The sequence below is a fragment of the Schistocerca americana genome, chromosome 1, assembly GCF_021461395.2.
Source record: "Schistocerca americana isolate TAMUIC-IGC-003095 chromosome 1, iqSchAmer2.1, whole genome shotgun sequence".
Classification (NCBI taxonomy): Eukaryota; Metazoa; Arthropoda; class Insecta; order Orthoptera; family Acrididae; genus Schistocerca; species Schistocerca americana.
The window spans coordinates 142,024,321-142,048,663 of NC_060119.1; the positions used below are offsets into that span (position 1 = coordinate 142,024,321).

The 24,343-nt window shown below is 40.1% G+C and overlaps 1 protein-coding gene across 1 annotated transcript; it reads right to left on the reverse strand.

The window, feature by feature from the left end:
* Positions 1-3,914: 3,914 nt before the first annotated feature.
* LOC124620773 (28S ribosomal protein S28, mitochondrial) lies at positions 3,915-23,506 on the reverse strand. Its single transcript, XM_047147093.1, has 3 exons — positions 23,150-23,506; positions 22,954-23,075; positions 3,915-4,640 (listed from the first exon to the last, which is right to left on the reverse strand). Exons 1-3 carry the CDS (start codon positions 23,411-23,413, stop codon positions 4,487-4,489), a joined length of 540 nt encoding a protein of 179 aa, XP_047003049.1. The 5' UTR covers positions 23,414-23,506; the 3' UTR covers positions 3,915-4,486.
* Positions 23,507-24,343: the final 837 nt, after the last annotated feature.

Here is a 24,343-nt window from a genome sequence, read left to right on the forward strand (position 1 = left end):
TTATTATTAGAGAAACAAGGAAAAGCTCTGTGAAGCTACAGCCAAGAATTGATTTCTATTTTTGTGTTATCCAGCAATAATTCAGTAGGTAAACACTTTACTAACTCAAAACATTAGGCAAAAAATAGTTTTTTGGAGCATTGACAAAACTGTGCCAAAAATATTTCTCATAAGATCTGAGGTATTCCTTTAAACACTATTATAAAACAACTATTTGGAGAAACATCTGTGGTTGTAACTGTTAGAAGCAATAATGGAAATAATTAATTTTAACATCATACATACTACAGGGAGCTAGTCAATTTACGCTTAAATGACACACATAAATGGCTTACATGTAGTCTGATTTCAACTAAGGTGGCAATTTTTTTTGTCTCTCTTGATTTTCTATGAGTTGCAATGCATTTTGATCACACTGTTGCTTACAAACTTGCAGTATATTTTCCAGATTCTTCAAGTTGTAATATACACTAAATTTGATGTTTGGTACTTAATGTACCATACTTTATTATACACTCCTGGAAATGGAAAAAAGAACACATTGACACCGGCGTGTCAGACCCACCATACTTGCTCCGGACACTGCGAGAGGGCTGTACAAGCAATGATCACACGCACGGCACAGCGGACACACCAGGAACCGCGGTGTTGGCCGTCGAATGGCGCTAGCTGCGCAGCATTTGTGCACCGCCGCCGTCAGTGTCAGCCAGTTTGCCGTGGCATACGGAGCTGCATCGCAGTCTTTAACACTGGTAGCATGCCGCGACAGCGTGGACGTGAACCGTATGTGCAGTTGACGGACTTTGAGCGAGGGCGTATAGTGGTCATGCGGGAGGCCGGGTGGACGTACCGCCGAATTGCTCAACACGTGGGGCGTGAGGTCTCCACAGTACATCGATGTTGTCGCCAGTGGTCGGCGGAAGGTGCACGTGCCCGTCGACCTGGGACCGGACCGCAGCGACGCACGGATGCACGCCAAGACCATAGGATCCTACGCAGTGCCGTAGGGGACCGCACCGCCACTTCCCAGCAAATTAGGGACACTGTTGCTCCTGGGGTATCGGCGAGGACCATTCGCAACCGTCTCCATGAAGCTGGGCTACGGTCCCGCACACCGTTAGGCCGTCTTCCGCTCACGCCCCAACATCGTGCAGCCCGCCTCCAGTGGTGTCGCGACAGGCGTGAATGGAGGGACGAATGGAGACGTGTCGTCTTCAGCAATGAGAGTCGCTTCTGCCTTGGTGCCAATGATGGTCGTATGCGTGTTTGGCGCCGTGCAGGTGAGCGCCACAATCAGGACTGCATACGACCGAGGCACACAGGGCCAACACCCGGCATCATGGTGTGGGGAGCGATCTCCTACACTGACTGTACACCACTGGTGATCGTCGAGGGGACACTGAATAGTCCACGGTACATCCAAACCGTCATCGAACCCATCGTTCTACCATTCCTAGACCGGCAAGGGAACTTGCTGTTCCAACAGGACAATGCACGTCCGCATGTATCCCGTGCCACCCAACGTGCTCTAGAAGGTATAAGTCAACTACCCTGGCCAGCAAGATCTCCGGATCTGTCCCCCATTGAGCATGTTTGGGACTGGATGAAGCGTCGTCTCACCCGGTCTGCACGTCCAGCACGAACGCTGGTCCAACTGAGGCGCCAGGTGGAAATGGCATGGCAAGCCGTTCCACAGAACTACATCCAGCATCTCTACGATCGTCTCCATGGGAGAATAGCAGCCTGCATTGCTGCGAAAGGTGAATATACACTGTACTAGTGGCGACATTGTGCATGCTCTGTTGCCTGTGTCTATGTGCCTGTGGTTCTGTCAGTGTGATCATGTGATGTATCTTACCCCAGGAATGTGTCAATAAAGTTTCCCCTTCCTGGGACAATGAATTCACGGTGTTCTTATTTCAATTTCCAGGAGTGTATTTTATGTAACACTACATGTGCGATAACTAAAATTCTTGCAAAAATTTTTACCATTTTGATCCAGTTTCGGCCTTTTTCAAAATGTTCTTATACTCTGCATTGCTTGTATCATACAAGAAGTTATACTTCCTCACCTCTTTGGTAAGTTTTTCTGTTTCCATTATTTCCACAGCGTACACTACATGCTAACCAATACGGCACATCTGCCTCCCGCCGCTGCTGCCACAGACATAAGTGTGAGAACAGAGCAAAACATGTGCCTGCAGGCATACACAGACACCGGCCACCAGGCCAAGTCTCTGTTCTGAGACTGCCTGGTCCTGGCTATGGCAGTAGGCCAGTGGCCGCTGCATCAAAGCCACCCTCTGTATGGCTGACACAATGCAATAAGCATTTCAATGAAGTGCCTAGCTGCTGCAGGTCATGGTCTCAGGCCATGCTGCTAGACCACATGGTGTCTGTCCAGGCCTTAAGTGAACTAACCATCTTCATCTTAACACAAACAGTCACCGTAACTAGAATGTGACACCAAGAATACTTCAGCAGCGGCCTGCAGGTGCAGCACTTCAGTATTTAGCCACCATGGGTCTTACATTTGCTATATCATTATCTAAGACAAGAAATTTCAAATCTGAGTATAAAATTCATCAACAGCACATCACAAAATATGACTAGTTTTAAGCACGATCAACACAACCAAACAGGACATGAATATCGTGTCACATAGCATATCTTGTTGTGCTGATTATCTTGTGATGTCTGTGTGCAGGTAGACAACGTCCTATAAAAGTCCACACACATGAGCAACTGATCACAGTGATTCATGTGCGACATCGCCTGCAATCGATCACTCACCTCAACATATCACACGAACAATCTGTCATGCAATTTTAATCAGTATTACAAATGCCACTGTGTCAAGAAGTTCTGCTATTGAAAATGAACTATGTTTAGCAGCAGATGCAGTTGATTTTCGAATCCTTATGATTAAATATAAAAAATTCAAAATAAACAAGAATTATAATTCATCAAACTTTTTTAGAACCGCTTTTCATGGGAACTATATGTTACTTCACAGAATACATTACTTTTCCACTGACACTAAGCAGCTTGTGTACATCATTCCAAAAAAGTTTGGATAATGCCACCAGTTGTACTTTTGTGTGTGTTTACCGGTGGTATAATCAGTTCGGAGCCTCAAGGTAAGTACTGGCCAGCAATTGTGGTGCTTATTTATTACTTTTCTTCACTGAATTTTTTGTGGGCACAATTATTACTATAAATTTCAGTCTTGAGCCTGTCTGTCCCATTGTAAAAGTTTTGATTCCCCTCTCACTTCGTAACACACACTTGGTAACTCTGAAGTTAACCCACCAAACACTGTCTTCATTCTATGATACAAAGTTTCCCCGCTATATTACATTACATTCAACCATACAATCATCAAGTTATCCCTCACTCGCCTGCAATATTAGAGTTATCTCAACTCTTTCCTATAGCCATATTTTTCTTTTAACTTGTTCCTCCTCAATATGTTCCCAGCAGAAAGATTTTTTCCTTTTCTCCCCCCCCCCCCCCCCCTCCTCCTCTCTCACCCATAAAATGACTTACACGGAGCAGATCAAAAGTGACTTGCTTGTTCTGTGCAACACCTGCCGAGGATTTTGCAAAAAGATGGCAGAAATAACTTCCACATGTGGATACTTATGTGTGCCCTGAGTGATCCAATGCAACAGCATTCTTCGACTTCTCTTGAAGAATAAATGGAATCAATAACTGGCTAACTATTGGTCCTTTAACATGAAACACTATGCAAATGCTTCGTCCAAAACTGTAATCGTATACTATTATGTTAAAAAAAAAAGTGCTACAGTATGTGATATAAAGCATGACTGAAATATCAGCTGGCGAATACAATAATGCCTGTTTACACATCACCAAATACTGAGAAAAAACTCTCTAATTTTCTTTTGTATTACTTCATTGTATCAAGATTACAATACCGTGCCATTTGTAAATATTTTTCACACATCAGGTCAAAAATTAATGGAAACCATTTTGATCATATGAGAGGCAAAATCAAACCTGAAATTGAGAAAACAATTTCATCAGCTGTGTAAGTCCACAGATTATGATTTCAGTAACACTACAGGATGAACTTCAGAACTGGACTGGCAGTATAGGACATTAAAAATATCAATTCACTGAAAAAGCACATTTCAATAGTATAGTTCACATTTATATTTACTGCTCTGTGAGAACATTATTACTGACACCACTACAAACAAGTTGTTATGATTCTCACTAAAGAAGATTATTCTGGGAAAAAACCTTCAATATAATAAATAACGTTTTTTTTTTCTAAAATGTCATTTGCTTGTAGCAAATATTTTAAAATAAAGCCCCCCCCCCCCCCCACACACACACACACAAAATTCAACTTAGAGAAAGTGGGAGAGAGTTCATCTAAACTAAATGGAAAACATCACATATTTACAAAATTGTAACAATTTTTGTCACACGAAAGGTAGCACAAATTCTAATATCACTATTTCACTGAAGTTCTAGCTGGTGATGATATAATTCCCATTAATGTTGCATCTGCCTCAAGCAGTGTCAAGTCACGAGACGATCCTAAAAATTTACTTGACAACTCCAAGTCCTTAATTCGAATTCGCACTCTGGCTCCCCGAACATAATCACTGAAACAGGAAAAAACCAACGGGTTATAAAGAAGGAATAAGATTTCTGCATTTTGTACCAATACACATATGGTGAATAATGCAAGAGTGTGAAATGAATAAGATCAGGTAATATACAACGATTGATAAACAGAGAGACTTTATTAGAAATTTAATTAATTCATCCAGCAGACAGAATCAATGAGTTAGGAAAACTGGAAACTAAAAAAGCCAATGTGTCTCAAACATACTTTAGATAAAGAATAAGAAGTCTAAGTAAAAGCTTTTGTCCTTTCACATAATGTGTCACTTCATAAGCATTTAATATGGTATGAAAGTAAATTAAATTTTAGTACTAGACTACGTCGCAGAGATTCTTAAATCAGAATGGACGTCATTAATCCTATGTTCAGTTTTACTGTTGTAAACCCACCTTTATATCCAAAATCACTAGCAAACACTTGTGAAATTTTGAGGCAATCTGTTCGAATCATCATAGTGGAAGGCATTTTTACTGGAAGTATCTGGCCGCCAAGTAGTAGTACTGTCAGTCTGTCTGAGAGGCACGTTTAGATGTGTGTTCATATTGGGGTTATTTGTGAAGAATAGACTATGCACTGACATCATGGGTTTTCTGGAATGCCATGATCATCACAGTCAGCTATGCTATACAGATACGTATCTGGCAGTACACTTGCAAGATCAGCAATTTTATTGAAGGGTAGATCATGAAGTTGACATGCTGAGTTGCAGACAGGCACAACAAAAAGATTGTTACACGTTTGAGCTTTCGGCCGAAGTGCACCACCCCCACCCCCACACACACACTTGGCACAGCCTGAAGGGACTACATGGTGGCAGGATAAGGAGAGAGGGGGGAGGGGGAGCAGAGTAGAAAAAAAGACCAGTGGTTGTGTTGGAAAGAACGGCATGCAATGAGGGGTTAGGGGACATGACTTGGAGGAAGTGATAGGACAGGGGGGATTCAAACTGTTAAGCGTAGAATGAGGGCAGTAAGTGGAGCCTGGGATGATTTTGGGAGGGGAGAATGTGTTGTAAGGATAACTCCCATCTGTACAGTTCAGAAAAGGTGGTGGTGGTGAAGGGGATGCTCCAGATGGCCCAGGCTGTGAAGCAGCCATTAAAATCAAGCATGTTCAGCTGCATGTTGTGCCACAGGGTGATCCACTTCACTCCTGGTCACAGTTTGATAATGTCTCTCTTTCTGTTGGGCAGCTTGTTGGTAGTCATATCAGTATAAAACACTGTTCAATGATTGCAGCGGAGTTGGTATTTGACATGGTTGCTTTCACAGGTCACCCAATCTCTGATAGGGTAGGGTAAGCCTTGAAAGGGCTGGAATCTGAAGAGCTGGGTTGGTGGACTGGGTAGGTCTTGCACCTGGATCTTCCACAGGGATATGATCCCTTTGGCAAGGGACTGGGATGGAGCAGCACAGATATTGACTAGGGTGTTGTGGAGATTCAGTGGGTGACAGACCACCACTTGAAGAGGGGTGGGAAGTGTCTTTAGTAGGATGTCCCTCATTTCAGGGCATCATGATACACACTCAAAGCAATGACAAAGGATGTGATTCAGTTGTTCCAATCTGGGTTGGTACGAGGTCACGAAGGTGGCGCTTCTTTGTAGCTGGTTCTTGAAGGTGGTGGGAAGGATTGGCGTTGTGTGAGGATATTGCATGGTAAATCTTTGCAGACTAGACCTGGGGGATAGATCCATCTGTTAAGGCCTTTGTGAGACTGTCTGCGTACTGGGCAAGGGAGTTATTGTCACTGCAGATATACCATCCCTGGGTGGCCAGGCTGCATGGAAGAAACATTTTGGTGTGAAAGGAATGGAAGCTGTCAAAATGCAGTTACTGTGGGTGTTTGGTGGGTTAAAGTGGACAGATGTGTAGATGGAGCTGTCAGAGGAAAAGGTCAACCTCTTGGAAGGTGGCACGCTGGCTTGAGGGTTATTTGGCGAAGTGCTTAGGAGAGACGTTGACATTGTCAAGGAATGGGTGTATGGTGTCACGGCCCTGATTATGAAGATATCATCAAAGAATATGAACAAGGTCCAGGGTTTGGGGTTTTTGGGAGACAAGGAAAGTTTCCTCAAGATGGCACTGGTGGATACTGTGTGGGTGCCCAAGACTGCCGCAGATTTGTTTTTGTATACCTTCCCTCCAAAGGACAAGTTATCTCACCCCTACATATATCGTCCTCTGCCAACACACCTACCGGTCTTTTCCCCTTCTCTGCTCCTCTCTTTTTCCACTTTCCTCCACCCCTCTAACCCACAGCCTCCCAAATATGCACCTGTGCACCTGGCAGCCTTGTCCTGCCACCATCTAGCCCCTTCACAGTCTGCCAGGCAGCACTGACTTTTCCCTCTCACCCGTAGCCTGCTAACCCTCCCTCTTTCCCCTCCACTCTGGATCACTGCTCCCATTTGATGTGACAGAGTTTCATTCTGGCTGGGAATAGCAGTCACAAGTGCATGAGGTGTACCTACTTGTCTGTGTGTGTGTGTGTGTGTGTGTGTGTGTGTGTGTGTGTGTGTGTGTGTGTTCCTTTTTGATTTCTGAAGAAGGCTTAGTGACTACATCCCTTATAAGTAAACTTTACTTTTACAAATTCATTTTTTTGGTCTTATCAGTGCCTTTTCTGAAAAACCAATTTTACCACCAGCAAAAGATTAAACATAACCTCCCTTGAATATCGTCAATCTGTGATTGACACAGTAAATGGTTTTATTTACATTTTCAAGTCACAGCCTTCATGACACTGTCCTTTATGGACAAAGTATTCATAGGCCTATGTTTCAAATTGAACAGGTTGTAAACTGTAGAAATCTCCACTGAATGCACTGAGAAGTACTGGTCAATATCCAAATTTGCTTAAAAGAATTACGGCAAAGGTTTCTAGGATAACACACTAAACATACCAGCACTGAATACATGGGACAAATTTTTTATGATTACAGGATACTTCAACATTGAGCTCATTAGCAGCTCAGCTATAATACTATATTGTCATACCAAATTTAAAACTCAAAAATAAACCATAAATTAGTGAAAATGTCACAAATAACAAGTATACAAAAGTTGTAAATTGCAAATGGTTCTACATCTTAAGTGTTTGCTGATCAGGAGCAGCATAAAGTACAGGGTAAGTTTAAACTTCCAGACCCAAGTATAGAAACTGAAAAGGAAAAACAAAAGTTCAATAATCCTATGACTGTGCATGGTCACATACAATATATGCAAGTGCCTAGCTGCTCTTTCTGCACTGTGAGCATTTTTCCAAAACTGACTGAGATTCTCATAAATCCAAGCACCAATTAACTATAGTCCGATTAAAATTACTTGACAGTGGACATCTGTCCCTTGCAGCAGCAGTGTTGCCACATCGGCTGCTGGCTACTGCTCAGTTATAGGCAACATGCAAATGCAGCAGGTCACTTCACAAATGCTGTTAATGTGCAACACAGAGCAATGTTGGAAGTGACTGTTGCAAAGCACGACAGAAATGTGAGATGCAATGTCGACATCTGATTTCAAGTGTAAATAATCCACCACAGTTCAAATGGAACAATGATGTATATAATTATACATCATTGTTCCATTTGAACTGTGGTGGATTATTTATAACAAACTTCACGAGGGAATAAATATATGGTGAAGCAGTAGTCAGAATGCCAACTTCTTAAACATATGTCTACAAGATGATCATGGGTGAGCACCATGTAATATTCTTATAGCCCATTTTTGCACAATGAAGACTGTTTACAATATACATAAATGATCTAGTAGAAAATGTCAGAAGCTTCAAAAGTATTTTTGCAGATAATATGGTTACCAATAAGAAGATAGCAATGACACATATGGCGGGTGACATTTTGTATTCCTGAATTTAACCTCACAGTCTAACCTTACCCCAACCTTGTGATGCGCAATATATCCAAGAAAACAGTGGTCAACAATCTGCATTAGAACTAAAATCACTACAACTTTTTTGTGGTGATTAACCTCTACAAGCAAACTCAAGACAGAAAAATTCCAGTTTCAATACATAACCTGCCACATTATCAACCAATGAGCAGTCCTGTTTAGCACTTAATTGTAGTTTATAGGTGATACAGGAAGATTCCAAATGAAAAACAATGATAGGAAGAAAAAGATGCAGAAGACTGTTAGAAATAAAAAATTACATTTAAACCAATTTATTGGAAAAGAATAATTATAAAAGTCTTTTGATTAGATTTAAGAAAATTTTGCTTCCTTTGACATGATTTGAACCTGTCATCTCCAAAACTTCAGGTGAATACACTAAACCTTCCACTACATTGCATTTGGTTATATCTTATCCAGCATTGGGCAATTTCTCTGATTATAACAGAACGTGATTTGCTGACTCTCTGTGTGTGTGTGTGTGTGTGTGTGTGTGTGTGTGAGAGAGAGAGAGAGAGAGAGAGAGAGAGAGAGAGAGAGAGAGAGAGAGAGAGAGAGAGAGAGAGAGTTTGGGGGGGGGGAGTGGTTCTCATGTGCGATACAATCCAAAGTAGAAAGATCAGGCCCAGGATTTGGGATCCCAACACACCACAAAAGAAAGGCAGACAATGATTTGGAAGTGAACTGACCAACTGTTGTGATAGTTCAGCAACCGCCAACTGTTCAGGGATGGCTGTAGGCTCTGATGGGTGGAAACCAGCTGCAGCACGTGAAGTGTTACTATAGAGTAATTTTAAAATGACTATAGTGGATCTTATTGTTAATGTACATAATTTTAAAGAAAACTTGTAAATTAGTAATACTTGCTGATGACACAAGCATACTTGTGAAGAGTCTAAACTCCACCTTATGATACGTAGCTCAGATAATAGCCGATGTCTGTCTCTTGCAGAATTATGGTACATGTTTTATGTGCACAAATTACGACATGTTGTTGTTGTTGTGGTCTTCAGTCCTGAGACTGGTTTGATGCAGCTCTCCATGCTACTCTATCCTGTGCAACCTTCATCATCTCTCATTGCCTACTGCACCCTACATCCTTCTGAATCTGCTTAGTGTATTCATCTCTTTGTCTCCCTCTACGATTTTTACCCTCCACGCTGCCCTCCAATACTAAATTGGTGATTCCTCGCTGTCTCAGAGCATGTCCTACCAACCGATCCCTTCTTCTAGTCAAGTTGTGCCACAAGCTCCTCTTCTCCCCAATTCTATTCAATACCTCCTCATTAGTTATATGATCTACCCATCTAATCTTCAGCATTCTTCTGTAGCACCACATTTCGAAAGCTTCTATTCTCTTCTTGTCTAAACTACTTATTGTCCATGTTTCACTTCCATACATGGCTACGCCCCATACAAATACTTTCAGAAACGACTTCCTGACATCTAAATCTATACTCGATGTTAACAAATTTTTCTTCTTCAGAAACGATTTCCTTGCCATTGCCAGTCTACATTTTATATCCTCTCTACTTCGACCATCATCAGTTATTTTGCTCCCCAAATAGCAAAACTCCTTTACTACTTTAAGCGTCTCATTTCCTAATCTAATACCCTCAGCATCACCCGACCTAATTCGGCTACATTCCATTATCCTCGTTTCGCTTTTGTTGATGTTCATCTTATATCCTCCTTTCAAGACACTGTCCATTCCGTTCAGCTGCTCTTCCAAGTCCCTTGCTGTCTCTGACAGAATTACAATGTCATCGGCGAACTTCAAAGTTTTTATTTCTTCTCCGTGGATTTTAATACCTACTCCGAACTTTTCTTTTGTTTCCTTTATTGCTTGCTCAATATACAGATTGAATAACATCGGGGATAGGCTACAACCCTGTCTCACTCCCTTCCCAATCACTGCTTCCCTTTCATACCCCTCGACTCATAACTGCCATCTGTTTTCTGTACAAATTGTAAATAGCCTTTCGCTCCCTGTATTTTACCCCTACCACCTTCAGAATTTGAAAGAGAGTATTCCATTCAACATTGTCAAAAGCTTTCTCCAAGTCTAAAAATGCTAGAAACGTAGGTTTGCCTTTCCTTAATCTTTCTTCTAAGATAAGTCGTAGAGTCAGTATTGCCCCACGTGTTCCAACATTTCTACGGAATCCAAACTGATCTTCCCCGAGGTCGGCTTCTATCAGTTTTTCCATTCGTCTGTAAAGAATTCGCGTTAGTATTTTGCAGCTGTGACTTATTAAACTGATAGTTCGGTAATTTTCACATCTGTCAACACCTGCTTTCTTTGGGATTGGAATTATTATATTCTTCTTGAAGTCTGAGGGTATTTCGCCTGTCTCATACATCTTGCTCACCAGATGGTATAGTTTTGTCAGGGCTGGCTCTCCCAAGGCTGTCAGTAGTTCTAATGGAATGTTTTCTACTACGGGGGCCTTGTTTCGATTCAGGTCTTTCAGTGCTCTGTCAAACTCTTTACGCAGTATCATATCTCCCATTTCATCTTCATCTACCTCCTCTTCCATTCCCATAATATTGTCCTCAAGTACGTCACCCTTGTGTAGACCCTCTATATACTCCATCCACCTTTCTGCTTTCCCTTCTTTGCTAAGAACTGCGTTTCCATCAAAGCTCTTGATATTCATGCAAGTGGTTCTCCTTTCTCCAAAGGTGTCTTTAATTTTCCTGTAAGCAGTATCTATCTTACCCCTAGTGAGATAAGCCTCTACATCCTTACATTTGTCCTCTAGCCATCCCTGCTTAGCCATTTTGCACTTCCTGTCAATCTCATTTTTGAGACGTTTGTACTCCTTTTTGCCTGCTTCATTTACTGCATTTTTATATTTTCTCCTTTCATCAACTAAATTCAATATTTCTTCTGTTACCCAAGGGTTTCTACTAGCCCTGATCTTTTTATGTATTTGATCCTCTGCTGCCTTCACTATTTCATCCTTCAAAGCTACCCATTCTTCTTCTACTGTATTTCTTTCCCCCATTCCTGTCAATTGTTCCCTTAGGCTCTCCCTGAAACTCTGTACGACCTCTGGTTCTTTCAGTTTATCCTGGTCCCATCTCCTTAAATTCCCACCTTTTTGCAGTTTCTTCAGTTTTAATCGACAAGAGAATGAAAATCTCATCTACAGAAATCAATATGGATTCCACAAACACAGATCTTGTTGAACTCCGCTATCTCTGTATCTCCGCAAGATCCACAGCATTGTAGACATCAATGTTCTACCAGATGGACCTCAACACATCAATCACTCATAACAGAATAAAACCAGCAAATGTAAATATAATTTTAGGAGTCCTCCAAAGAAGTGTGATAGGACAGTTAGTTACATGTTCCACAGATCATTTTGCATAACAGGTCATAATGATGTGGGACAAGACATTTTACAGTCACATCACATACTAATTTGTAGCTACAGTTACATTCTGAACATTTCTAAGTTAGTTTTCTTTTCTTTACTTACAAAAAGAAAAAAAAAGATGTACAGACGTGAATTAGTAATTCCTACCAACCACCTTTTACACGTTACAGTAATAGAAATTCTTCTGCGTTATAGGAGCTGTCACAGAGAAATTTTCTCAGTTTGTTTTCAAATTTCATTTTGCTGCCTTTCATACATTTTATATCACTGGGCAAGTTATCAAAAATTTTTGTTTCAGTACTGTGCATCTCTTTTTGTGCTAAAGACAACCTTGGTGTGGAGAAACGAATGCAATTTTTTCCTTCTGGTATTGTAATTATGTACATCATTGTTCCTTTTTAATAGTATTGGCTTATTTATAATAAACTTCATGAGGGAATAAATGTACTGTGAAGCAGTAGTCAGAATGCCCAATTCCTTAAACAGATATCTATAAGATGATCATGGGTGACCACCACGTATTATTCTTAGAGCATGTTTTTGCCAAATGAAGACTGTTTACAATATACATAAATGATCAAGTAGAAAATGTCAGAAGCTTCATAAGGCTTCCTACAGATGATATGGTTATCTATACGTAGGTAGCAACACCACAAGACTGTAGCGATTTGCAGACAGGTCTGCAGAGGTTTGACCAATGGGATAGGCAGCTGGCCCTGAACGTAGATAAATGTAACATTGTGCATACACTGGAGAAGAAACCCACTACTGGATAATTATACTTTTGATGACGAATTCCTGGAAACAGTATCTACTAGAAAATATCAAGCAGCAGCCATCAAGAGTGACCTTAGTGGAATGAGCACAAATACGAAGGTGGTTTGAAAAGTTCTCGGAATCACCATGAGAGGTCAGCGCTAGCGCAATGAGTTCTTCACGCGATATACATTGTACTATTGCCTGTAAACACGTACCATGTCAGTGCTCTTGGAAGAGAACTGTGGAAGTGACATGGCTCTGTTGTTGTTCCCGCACAGTGATTTGCAAAGATGGAAAAAATTGAGATTTGAGCAGTGATTAAGTACTTCGTAAAGAAAGGTATGAAAGCATTGCTGATTTACAGAATACACTGGGGGATTCTGCTTCTTCATATTCAACTGTTGTCAAGCGGACAAATGAATTTAAATTTGTTTGGGAGTGCTTAGATGATCCACGCTTGCCAGGTGTCATCTGAAAGTGTATACCACATTTTAACTGAAGAATTAGACATGAAAAATTATCTGCAGGATGAGTGCCGCGACTTTTGATGCTGGATTAAAAATGCATGAGAATAGGCACATCGGAACAATGTTTGGCTCGTTTTAGGAGAAACGAAGAAGATTTTTTTGTGCCGTTTTGTGACCACAGATGAAACTTGGGTGCACTACTATACCCCAGAGACAAAACAACAGTTAAAGCGGTGGAAACCTGTTGATTCTCCACCACCAAACAATGCAAAGACAAATCCTTCGGCGGGAAAGGTCATGGCATCTGTGTTCTGGGACATGAAGGGGAGTCTGTTTGTAGATTATCTCCCCACTGGGCAAACAATTACTGGAGAATACTATGCTAACCTCCTGGACAAATTGCAGCAAAAGATACGCAAAAAAGGTCAGTTTTAGCAAGGAAGACAGTCATCTTCCAGCAAAGACAGTGCATGCCCGCACACATGTGCCATCGCCACGGAAAAAATTACGCGAACTAAGGTATGAATTGTTGCCACACCCGTCTTATTCTCCTGATGTGGCTCCGTCAGACATCCATCTCTCACCAAAACCGAAAATTTTTCTTGGTAGATGATGATTCACTTCAAACGAGGAATTTATAGCCAGAGTTGACACCTATTTTGCAGACCTGGAGGAAACTCATTTTTGAGATGGGATCAAGGCACTGGGGCATTGTTGGACCAAGTGCATTAATCTACAGGGAGACCACATTGAAAGAAAAAAGAAAAAAATTCAGTGATGTAAGTACTTTTTTCCAATTCCGTTCCGAGAACTTTTCAAACCACCCCCCCATAGTAGGAAAGGCAGATGCCAGACATTCACAGGAAGAAACTTAAATTTCCTAACCCGTGAAACAATTGGCTTACAAAACTCCTGCTTGACCAATTCTAGAGTACTGCTCATCACTCTGGGAACCTTACCAGACAGGACTAATAGAAGAGGGAGAGAAAATCCACCAAAGAGTGGTGCACTTCATCGCTGGATATTTGTTTGGCATGAAAGTGTTACAGAGATGCTCAACAAATTCCAGTGGCTGATGGTACAAAAGGGGTGTTTAGCATCATGGAGTGCTTTGCTATTGAAATTGTGAGACAGTTTGTTCTGGGAAGAGTCGGACGACATTACTCCCTATCAAATGTCGCAAAATGACCACAACGGGAAAAATCTGAGAAACTATGCCTTTAGGAATATCTCTCATTGTAGTATTTTGAAATTATCTTCTGAGACAATGCAAATCAAGTATTTATTCAGTAGAAGTGAGCTGTAAGAATAATGCATACACCAGACAAAACAATTTTTCAGAATTTTGGATTATTTGGGAGTATTTGTTTTCCTGCATGCACCAAATCACACTAAAAATGTTATCACCAAACTCATATTGATGCAACAAAGAAACTAAGACCAAAAGCATTGTAGCATCTATGGAGATGATGGCATCGTTACCTAGCAGTATAGCTGCAGATATGTTTGAGACGGACACTGAGTCTGATAAGACACTGTAATATTTCAAGGAAAAGTGGCAAAGATAGTCCTAACGAATTTGAGAGGGGGCTCGAGCCCCCTCGGGCCCCATGGAGTTGGCACCTGTGTAGAGAAATCCCAAACATTTTTTGTATGGTTATGTAGCCATTGTATCACTTAACCGATGAGAAACCCCACAAGTACAAAAGATACAGGCTTTCTCAAAATTTTAAGTTGTCAACACTCTTTTAAACAGAGAGAATAGTCCACATTGCCAGTTGGTTTAATCCATTTATATTGTTACTGGTAGTAAAATGTGAAGCTAGTGACAAATGCTGTGGGGGGGAAGGGGGGGGGACAATGGAGTGGAGTTTCTGAAACACACAGCCGTAAAATGAGCAAGAGTAAAAAATGAAGCATATACAAATTGAAAAGGGAATATAGTTCAACCAAAACATGGTTATGGCTGCAGGTGAATTCTAACCTGAAATTTAGCATTGCTTCAAAACAGGTTTAATTACCACAGTGAACATAATAATGTAGGACATTAAATCAACTGAATATGTAATTCTATTTCCAGTTGTTGGATGAAGTGCACAAGAACTAAGATAACGGAGGCCAGCAAGAAGGAATTATACACCAGATTTATTAATGTCCAAACAAAAAATGGACAGTATGGATTCTTTCAAAGCCTCATAGGAGTAAACCCAGTGGCACCAAAGAAGCCTAAAAGTGATAAGGAATTTTTATCCTTCTGGTTTCTTCCTCCCAGTCATATGTTCACTGGTTATTAAGGTCTGAAGTAAGGATTCAGGTTTACACAACTGCCTTCCAATGTGCTTTTGGTATCAGCAATGACCAAATAAGGAGTCTGTGAAATCTGCTGAAAGAAGGTAAATCTCCACAAGATCAGACGGGGTATGCCATCCTGGAAGTTCAAAACTAGTGGCTTTAATGGTGGAAATAAAAAAAATCAGATAAACTCATTTCCAGTCAGGAAAGCACAGTATACTAATGAAGAATGGAATTATCTTGACCCTAAACTTAATATGAAGAGTATATGACGGATGTTCAAAAACATTAAATAAGATATTTGGGTTGACCATTGATTATATGAGAAAAATTTCCAGGGACATTTTAATTTAAACTTTGGGCAACCACAGGTGGACACATGTTGCACATGTAAAGAGCTCAGTGTGAAAATCAAAATCTATTCTGAATGATGCTGCTAAAGGGCAGCAATAGCTGAATTAATAGTGCACATGAGGTGTGCTGATAAATTCTTCACGAAATTATATACAGTTAAAGCAAAAACTATAACTGATTCTACCACTGCAGGCCTCTTGTTTGGTTTTATGCAGAACCTGCAATTGCCTCAATACCAATAAAAGATATGTTTTACTTGAGACAGGTTTCAGTAAATATCTTTCATGTGCACTACATATGGAGTGGAAGAACCAGGATTTATCTCTGTCATGAAGGAAAGCACAAAAAAGCCATAATCAAGTCTGTTCATTTCTTTTTTATTATATCAATGAAAATGTTGAACAACATGTTAGGGTCCTTCACCTGTGCTCTGACTATGTAGAGGCCAAAATAAAAATCATAAAATGGTGAGATTTTGTTTAACGCTTGTCACACAGGGAAGCTTTCAGTTCATTACCCATTACTTTCCAACAATAGGCCACTTTTATCTTCCCAGTAATAGAGATTTCAGCACCATGAAAATGCAAATCAGAAAGAATATGCAGAATTAATAATAGAATCGAGCACAAAGATGAATTTTTATGTGAAAATGTCAAAACAAAACCAGTAATAAATTTTAAGGAATTGTGGCTAAAGAAAGAATGCTATTTCTGTTTAAACTAAGGGAAGGGCTAAACACAGAAATGACAAATAGCTCTTTCATGTAACAATTCATGCATTTTTGCTAGTCACATGAAACACTTGATGTTGTTAAAGCTAGCCCATTCATTAACGGGGCAGGAGAGCACAAATCCCAACTGGCTCATCGAACTGTAATTCCACTAAACCCTGTAAGTCAGGCTTATCAAGGCCATGTGCCCATAAATGAGAAGAAAATGCATGACCTAAGGTGGTCTGTCCATTCTTACCAAAAGAACAAATCATCAAGAACATCTATTCTGACATATACAACCAGCCAACATGTGTCAAAGAATGAACCATAAGTGGAGTAATGCCAAAGAGAATGGAAAATAGCCATAATTTGATTTTTTAACATATAAGCAATAAAGCACGAGTTAAGTATTGATTTATGTTTATTACAAAATGCTGAGAAACCCCACATGTTAAATAAATAAATTTTAACATATTGTTACAAAAATATATTAGGACTGCCTATACAGCATTGGCATTCATCCCTCTACATTAATTTTAATGAAAACAGAGTAGAAAAATGCATTTCTCTACAATTTTAAAACCTGGAATGTTTTTTGTATCTCCTGAAAACTTTCATTTCTTGGATATGAGGGGTTTCTCCACACTCCCATTCAACTATCCCCCTATTTCCTCCAGACAACCACCCCTACTAACTTCTCACTACAAACCACAACACCCCTCCCACCAACTAATTACAAGTTTTCTCTACCAAACACCATACACACTAAAATTAAATAAGAAACAAAATAAAAAAAAACTCCTTACAAAATAAACCACAACTTCAGAGGCTTTTACCAATATGACCTTCTAATCCATGGTTTGAGCATGGCATCAAGACAATTTTGAGCAGAAGAAAAGTAGAAGCTACCATGACACATGAAAAATGGTGGGATGTGGATGTGACTCCATTACAGCCATGGGTTAAAACAGAGGCAGTGGAAGGGGCATACAGGCTAAAAACTGGAAATAACTGTATGCTTTTAAGATATCCTGAATATCACACCAATATAGGGAATGTGGTAAATGTAAGTAAGGTTTGGGAAATGTCTGATAACTATACAATAATTTCCAGCTGCTTCAATAAAACTTTCAATGTAACAATTGGAGGTAGGAGCACTGGAAGAATAAACTACTACAGTGTACTGGAGACAGTCTGGTTTAATGATAGGTCCAAAACAGATGCAGACACTGGGGCCAGGGTATATAGTGTACATTCTGTACCAGAGCACAATCTCTCTAGGAAAGCTGGCAATGGTATTCCAGCAGGAAATATCCTCCATCATGGTATGCACAGAGGAAAATTTGCATAGGCATTACAAAGGTTATTGCATCTACATTTATTCAGACAGCCAAGCAGCCCTGAAATCTCTATCGGCTCCTGCAATGTAATCAAGGATTGTTGCAGAATGAAACAACTGTTTCAAATTAATGGGGGGCAACAAGGTAATCCTGCTGTGGGTTCCTGGTAGCTCAGGAATCAGTGGCAATGAACAAGGTGACACGCTAACCAGGACAGGTGTGACAATTCCATTTACTGCACTGGAACCTGTAATAACCATCACTAAGGCCACAGTTAAATCTAAACTACAAAACTGGATTAACAGGCAGCATGATGAATATTGGACTATGATCCAAAAACAAAAACATTCCAAGCTAATTTACCAAAGCCACACTTCAAGGGAAGTTCTGTAATTCTGGGCATCAAAAGGAGACTCACTATACTCTCAGAACAACTAATGACAGGGTCAACAGAGGCGTCCGAACCCACCTGTCGCCTTTGACCCGTGACGTAAGGGTGTTGAGTTGTGTGAGGTCGGAGTTTAGTTTATGACTGTGTTGTGTTTTTTGATATCGTCTTGTTGCAGTTGGGGGTGTCCTCTCGTGGTGTGTGTGTGTGTGTGTGTGTGTGTGTGTGTGTGTGTGTGTGTGTGTGTGTGTGTGTGTGGGGGGGGGGGGGGGGGGGGGGGGGGGAGGAGGTCCGCTTGTTATGTGGTGTATTGGGTTCATTTGGGTGTTGGTGCTTGAATTGTGCATTTATCTGTGTTTGTCGTGTGGTAAGTCGTTTAATTCAATTTGTGGCTTCTTTTGTTAGGTATGGATACGGCTTCTAAGTTTAATAGTGCATGTCTGCGGGCTGAAATGAGGGACGACATGTTGTCTGTCATTAAGTTTCTGTATCTTTTTGAGCTTGTGACAGAGATAGTGAAATGTGGGTGTATGCAAGCAGAATATGCAAGCAGAATATGCAAGTTGAGGGTTAGTGTGTAGCACCGGAACTTTATGGTGAGTAGTCGTTTTTTGAGTCTATTGTTCGCGCGTTACAATGTTCAGTGGGGCTTTTTATGTGTTGTTGGGTCGGCGTTATTGACTGCATGTGTTGATGGTTGATGTTTTGGTATCGGCACTTGTGGTTGATTTATGTACCTAAGAGGAAGTACGGGATTTCAATTTTTTTGGTCATGTCAGTTGTATTTGAGCTGTATAGGTCAAGGGAAGTGTCTGATTCTGTGTCATCGTAGCTATGTGCGTTTTGGTACCATGAGCTGCTGTTAACCTATATAGGTCAAGATGTGTCAGATTCCAATTTTTGTTGTTTCAGGTGTTGGTTTTGTGGTAACGATAGTTGCGGTGTGATTATAATTTTTGTAGTAGTTGGTTTTTATTTTGTGGTATTGACAATTGCAGTTGAGCTATGTAGGTGAAGGGAAGTGACCAATAGTAAGTGTAGCGGAATTTGGAAATTTTGTGGTGTTTTTATGCCATCGTCGTATGTGGTTTGGGATCGTGGGGTGTGTGTGTATGTGTTTATATTTAGTTTGTCCCCACCCAAAAACCCCCAATTTCCCGCACTGGTCCCGCTAGTTTTGATTATATTTTTGGAGAGAGATGTGTTTGTTGGTTTTATATGTATTTTCGTGTTTGTTGTCATGTTTATGTGATGACATCATAGGCGCCATATTGGAGACGTTGAGAATGGTTGTTTCCGCCATATTGGTGATGCCATCGGTCACAGCAGACGGGTGGAATCTGACACTTCTGTAATACACGAAAATACATTGATAAACCAACACACACGCGTTCCACAAAAAACCTAATGAAACTAACGGGACGAGTGTGGGAAATTGGGGGTTTTTGGGTGGGGGCAAAGTAAATATAAACAAATTCAGAAACACACCACCATACCAAACCACACAAAATGATTAAAAAAACCAACACAAAACTCCCAAAATTCCACTAAACACAATATCCTCTTGAATCAGACACTTCCCTTGACCTACATAGCTCAACAGTAGCTCCCAAACCCACAAACTGAACTTCCCTTGACCTATATAGCTCAACAGCAACTCCCGATACCGGAACTCACAGCAACACATTGGAATCTAACACTTCCTTTGACCCCCATATGTGTAAGTCGTGTCGCAAGGGTGATGAAACTGCATCAAGCCTAATCTTCCAATGCAAAGTGTTGGATATCAGAAGACATACAATATTTTAGTCATCGAGTCCTGAGGAAATTGTGTATAATAAAGAACTAGTAATAGGCCTCCTACTACTCTAAGCGTACAGGTTAGCTTTACTAGAACCACAGGGAATGAATCTGCACAAGAAACTGTTCAGGTGCAGTTAATAGTGGAGCAGAACTACAGTTTTTATCTCCTGCTCAAATCATATATAGACCCCACATACAGTGAAAGAAGAAATGGTAAACAATGTTCTTAAAAGGGTCAGTGAATGGTTTTCTACAAAGAGTCTCACTCACAGTTTTGAAAATACGTGTTCAGTTCTGCAGTCTAGAAGTACTACACCAATGGTGAGGAAATAATAAACAGGATGGGAACTTCAAAAATTCTAGGTGTTTATGTTCTTGAGAATTTAAACAGGAAAAAAGGCATTTTATAAAAAGAATGGTTGCTACTCACCATACAGCAGAGATGCTGAGTCGCACATAGGCACAACAAAAAGACTGTCACACAACAAGCTTTCAGCTAACAAGGCCTTTGTCAAAAATAGACGAACACACACACACACACACACACACACACACACACACACACACACACACACACACACACACACACACACACAAAAAAAGCAATGGGTCAACAGAATGGACCTATTCCACGTTGTATTTGATCAAGCCCTCTGGTGGAGCTGAATTTAACATGTGGTATTGTATTCATTTGAGTTTTGGTTGTCATTGTGTTAACGTGGTCTTTAGTTTAGGTAGTTGGAGCAGTAATGCGAGTTGTGGAAGTGTTTTCAGTGAGCTATTAAGTTGTTTTGGTTATATGTTTGGCATTTGATGTGCAGAAATAAGAATAATTTTTTAAATTGATTTTGGTTAGGTATGGATATGATAGTGAAGTTCATGAGTGTATCATTACGTTCTGAGATGGGTAATGATATGATGTCTGGTATACAGTTTCTGCAGGTGTCAGGTTTATTGCTTAATACATTTGGTATCATGTTTATGGTAACAACATGAGACTGACGAGTATGTGGTGCTATAAGTGTGTGGTGCACAACCTACGTGGTATTGCTGGAGGCTTTTGTTGGTGGTTTTTTGGCATCGATAGCTGCGGTTGAGTTATATAGGTAAAAGGAAATGCCCGATTCCACTTTTCGGGGTTAGGTGCTGGTATTTTTCGTATCGATAGTTGCGAATGAGCTAGCTATATAGTTCAATGGAAATGTCTGATTCCTGTAGTTTTGTGTTGGTTTCATTTAATTTTGGAGTGAAATGTTATCATGTCATTTTCACTTTTGTTGGCATGTGTATGTAGTGATGTCATTGTCATTTTGTTCATGCTGGAAGTAGCCGTTTACGCCATACTGACATCATCATGGGTCAAAGCAGATGGGTGGACTCTGTCATTTCTGTAATGCCCAAGCAACTCAACACGCACATGATTAGTCTCTGGCAGCTGAACACTAGCTTCAGCTGCCACAGACTGTGGCCATGTGCGTGTGAGTTGCATTTGCGCGTGAGTGAGAGGTTATTGTGTGACAATCTTTTTGTTGTGCCTATCTGCGACTCAGCACCTCCGTTATATGGCAATTATCCTTTACATAATATTGTTACATTCCATCCTGGATTTTCAATTTTTTGAGAAAGTATATTTTGGAACTCTTTGTCCTTACCACAAAAAGGGATGCACAATGCTGCGACCAAATGTCTGACAAACAGCAAAGTAAAATTTGAAAACAAACTGAAAAAGTTTCTTCTTGAAAACTCTTGTTATCTAACAGAACTTATATTATTACGACCACTGAAAGGTAATGAGTATGAATTACTTATGCTTGTAATTTTTCAAGCATAAATGTTCAGCACATAGCCACATTTACAAATTAATGTGTGATGGGACATGAAACTAAATAACTGATGAGTTTTAGTATCAGAATCTCTCTTTTCAACATACACTTACTCAAATAAAAATGTTCTCCATTACATGCGGTACTATTTTGAAATAGTTACTAAATACGAAAGTTGTCCATCCACAATGGGCAATGTTTTCATTTGCAAAATATGTAGACACCCACGTGCAAAAACAAAATTATCAATATAGTTTGCTGGTGAGTGAAATATTCAGTCCAGTGGTCCTTTGTTCCACTTCCATAGTGAAAGTGTGTCCCAAAGCTAGTCAAACTGAATGTGTACACTTCAAATCATTTAGACAATTTATCATACGATGATTAACAAGTCATTTTATATTCAAATCGCAAACTATTTTGTACAAAGGCCTACATGCCAACCATTTACAAGTTTTTTTAATTAAAAAAAGACACACAGGTGTCATTTAGTAATTCCTACACACCACCTTTTACATGTTACAATAATACAAATTATTATATGGAACAGGACTAGTCAAAGAGAAACTTCTTCATTTTATTTTCAGATTTTACTTTGCTGTTTGCCAGTCATTTTGTATCACTGGGTAAGTTATCAAAAAGTTTATTTGCAACAATGTGCACCACTTTATGTACAGAATACAAACTTAATATGGCATAATGAATTTTTTTTTCTCTCTTCTGGTATGTACGTACGGATATCATTGTTCCTTCTGAAATCCTTTTGAAATGGTGTGTGTGGAGACGCAGTGACAGAGAGGGGGGAGGGAGATTTTCTTATACTAAATCTCCACTGACGTGTACCAGACAGTAAGTCTACATACATAATTCATTATAATTTGCCGTATTACTTCCACTGCACGAAATGATCCAAGAAAAAGGAATTATAGTTCAATTCCCCAGTAATCATTATTTGAAACTTGGCACAATTTACAACACCTGTGTGCAATATCACAGGGTTAATTCAATACATACATGCTAGCAATAATCGGAGACCAAAGTAAAGATTCAAATACCTCCCATTCCTTGGTGGACGCTGGCATACGCAATGAAATTTCCAGCCGAAGTCTACATATAAATCATCGTCAACAACGTGAAATATGGTACCTTCTACAACTTTGCCCACAGGATCGCCTAACTGTAAATGCAAACTCAATACAAACACGAACACGAAAAAGTAATATGATCAAGATTTTAATATAAAAAACATACGTCAATAAACTTTGAATTTCTCAACAATGCAGGAAATGTAAGTTCTTCTTGAGCTGCAGGAGAATCTTCTGAAGTATACTTTGCGAATGCTTTTGCAAAACCACTTAATTTCACGTTCTTTTCCTCACGACTGTCTTCCTCCGTGCTTCCTGAACCAGCAGAAACTGAGTGCCATCGAGATGCAGTTTTTCGTCCACATATACCATGCGCAAAGCTACAGTTATACGCGACATTGCACCATTGCCTACTCCTAACCACGCTCATTTTCTACCGATCACCCAGGGGCCGGGTAATAAATGTAAACACGAATAGAATCATCTGAAAATATTTCATATCTCTGGAGCGAATATCAAAGATGGAGACACACTACACACAGGACGCGAGATTCCAACGATCTCTACCGCCGCCTCTTTAAAGAACACCGCATCACTACCAATTTCACAGCCGTTACAATTCACAAATAACCTGTACACGGCCGTCTGTACTAATATCGGCGAGCGTACCTGTTGCTTTATTTATATCATACTGCAGCTCTGTATTTAATGGTTATTTCAAATAGTTCTTACACAGAGGAATAGATTTTAGGTAGATCAAAAGATATTCCTGAATAATGAAAATAAACTTGGTTTGTCCTTAGATGATTTGCCGTGAAACTGAAAATTCTGTTAAATAAAGCTGTAATAGAGGTATAAGCCAGAGCAATCAACAAAATCCAACATTGGAAGTGTCGTCTAAGAAGTTACAATATGATTCCTAATGAAAATATTGATTTTCTGTGCATTAATATGTTCCAGTTATAAATGATATCGGTAAACTAGTGCGTAGTGGACGCTGACAGATTAACATACAAGGGTAACTGTGCTACATGAGATGAATGCACGTGATGGTGAATACGCGAAGTTCACTGATGAAGACCAGGGCTCAGAACATATTGGTGAGTCAACACAAATAAACAGGAAGATTAAGCTAATATTTTTGTAGAGAAAGTTAAAGGCCAGTCCACACGCAATGATCTGTTTGTGCACATGACATCTATGTAGACAGATCGTTGCATATCAACAGGATATTTGCACATGTAAAATGTGCATAAATCTAGGACATAGAATTGAAGATTGGAGCGAGATTGATCAAATCTGGGGATTAATTTCACATCTGTGCAGACACGTTGGAGAGTGTGGACAGGAGATCGCCGCA

Bases quoted from the DNA above. Each gene is read 5' to 3' on its own strand.
- LOC124620773 (XM_047147093.1), bottom strand. From the start codon at position 23,413: ATGAGCGTGGTTAGGAGTAGGCAATGGTGCAATGTCGCGTATAACTGT. The intron at 23,076-23,149 runs GTATGTTTTTTA...TTGCATTTACAG, and splicing joins GAAATTCAAAGTTTATTGAC to TTAGGCGATCCTGTGGGCAA. The intron at 4,641-22,953 runs GTATTTGAATCT...TTCCTGTTTCAG, and splicing joins CGTCCACCAAGGAATGGGAG to TGATTATGTTCGGGGAGCCA.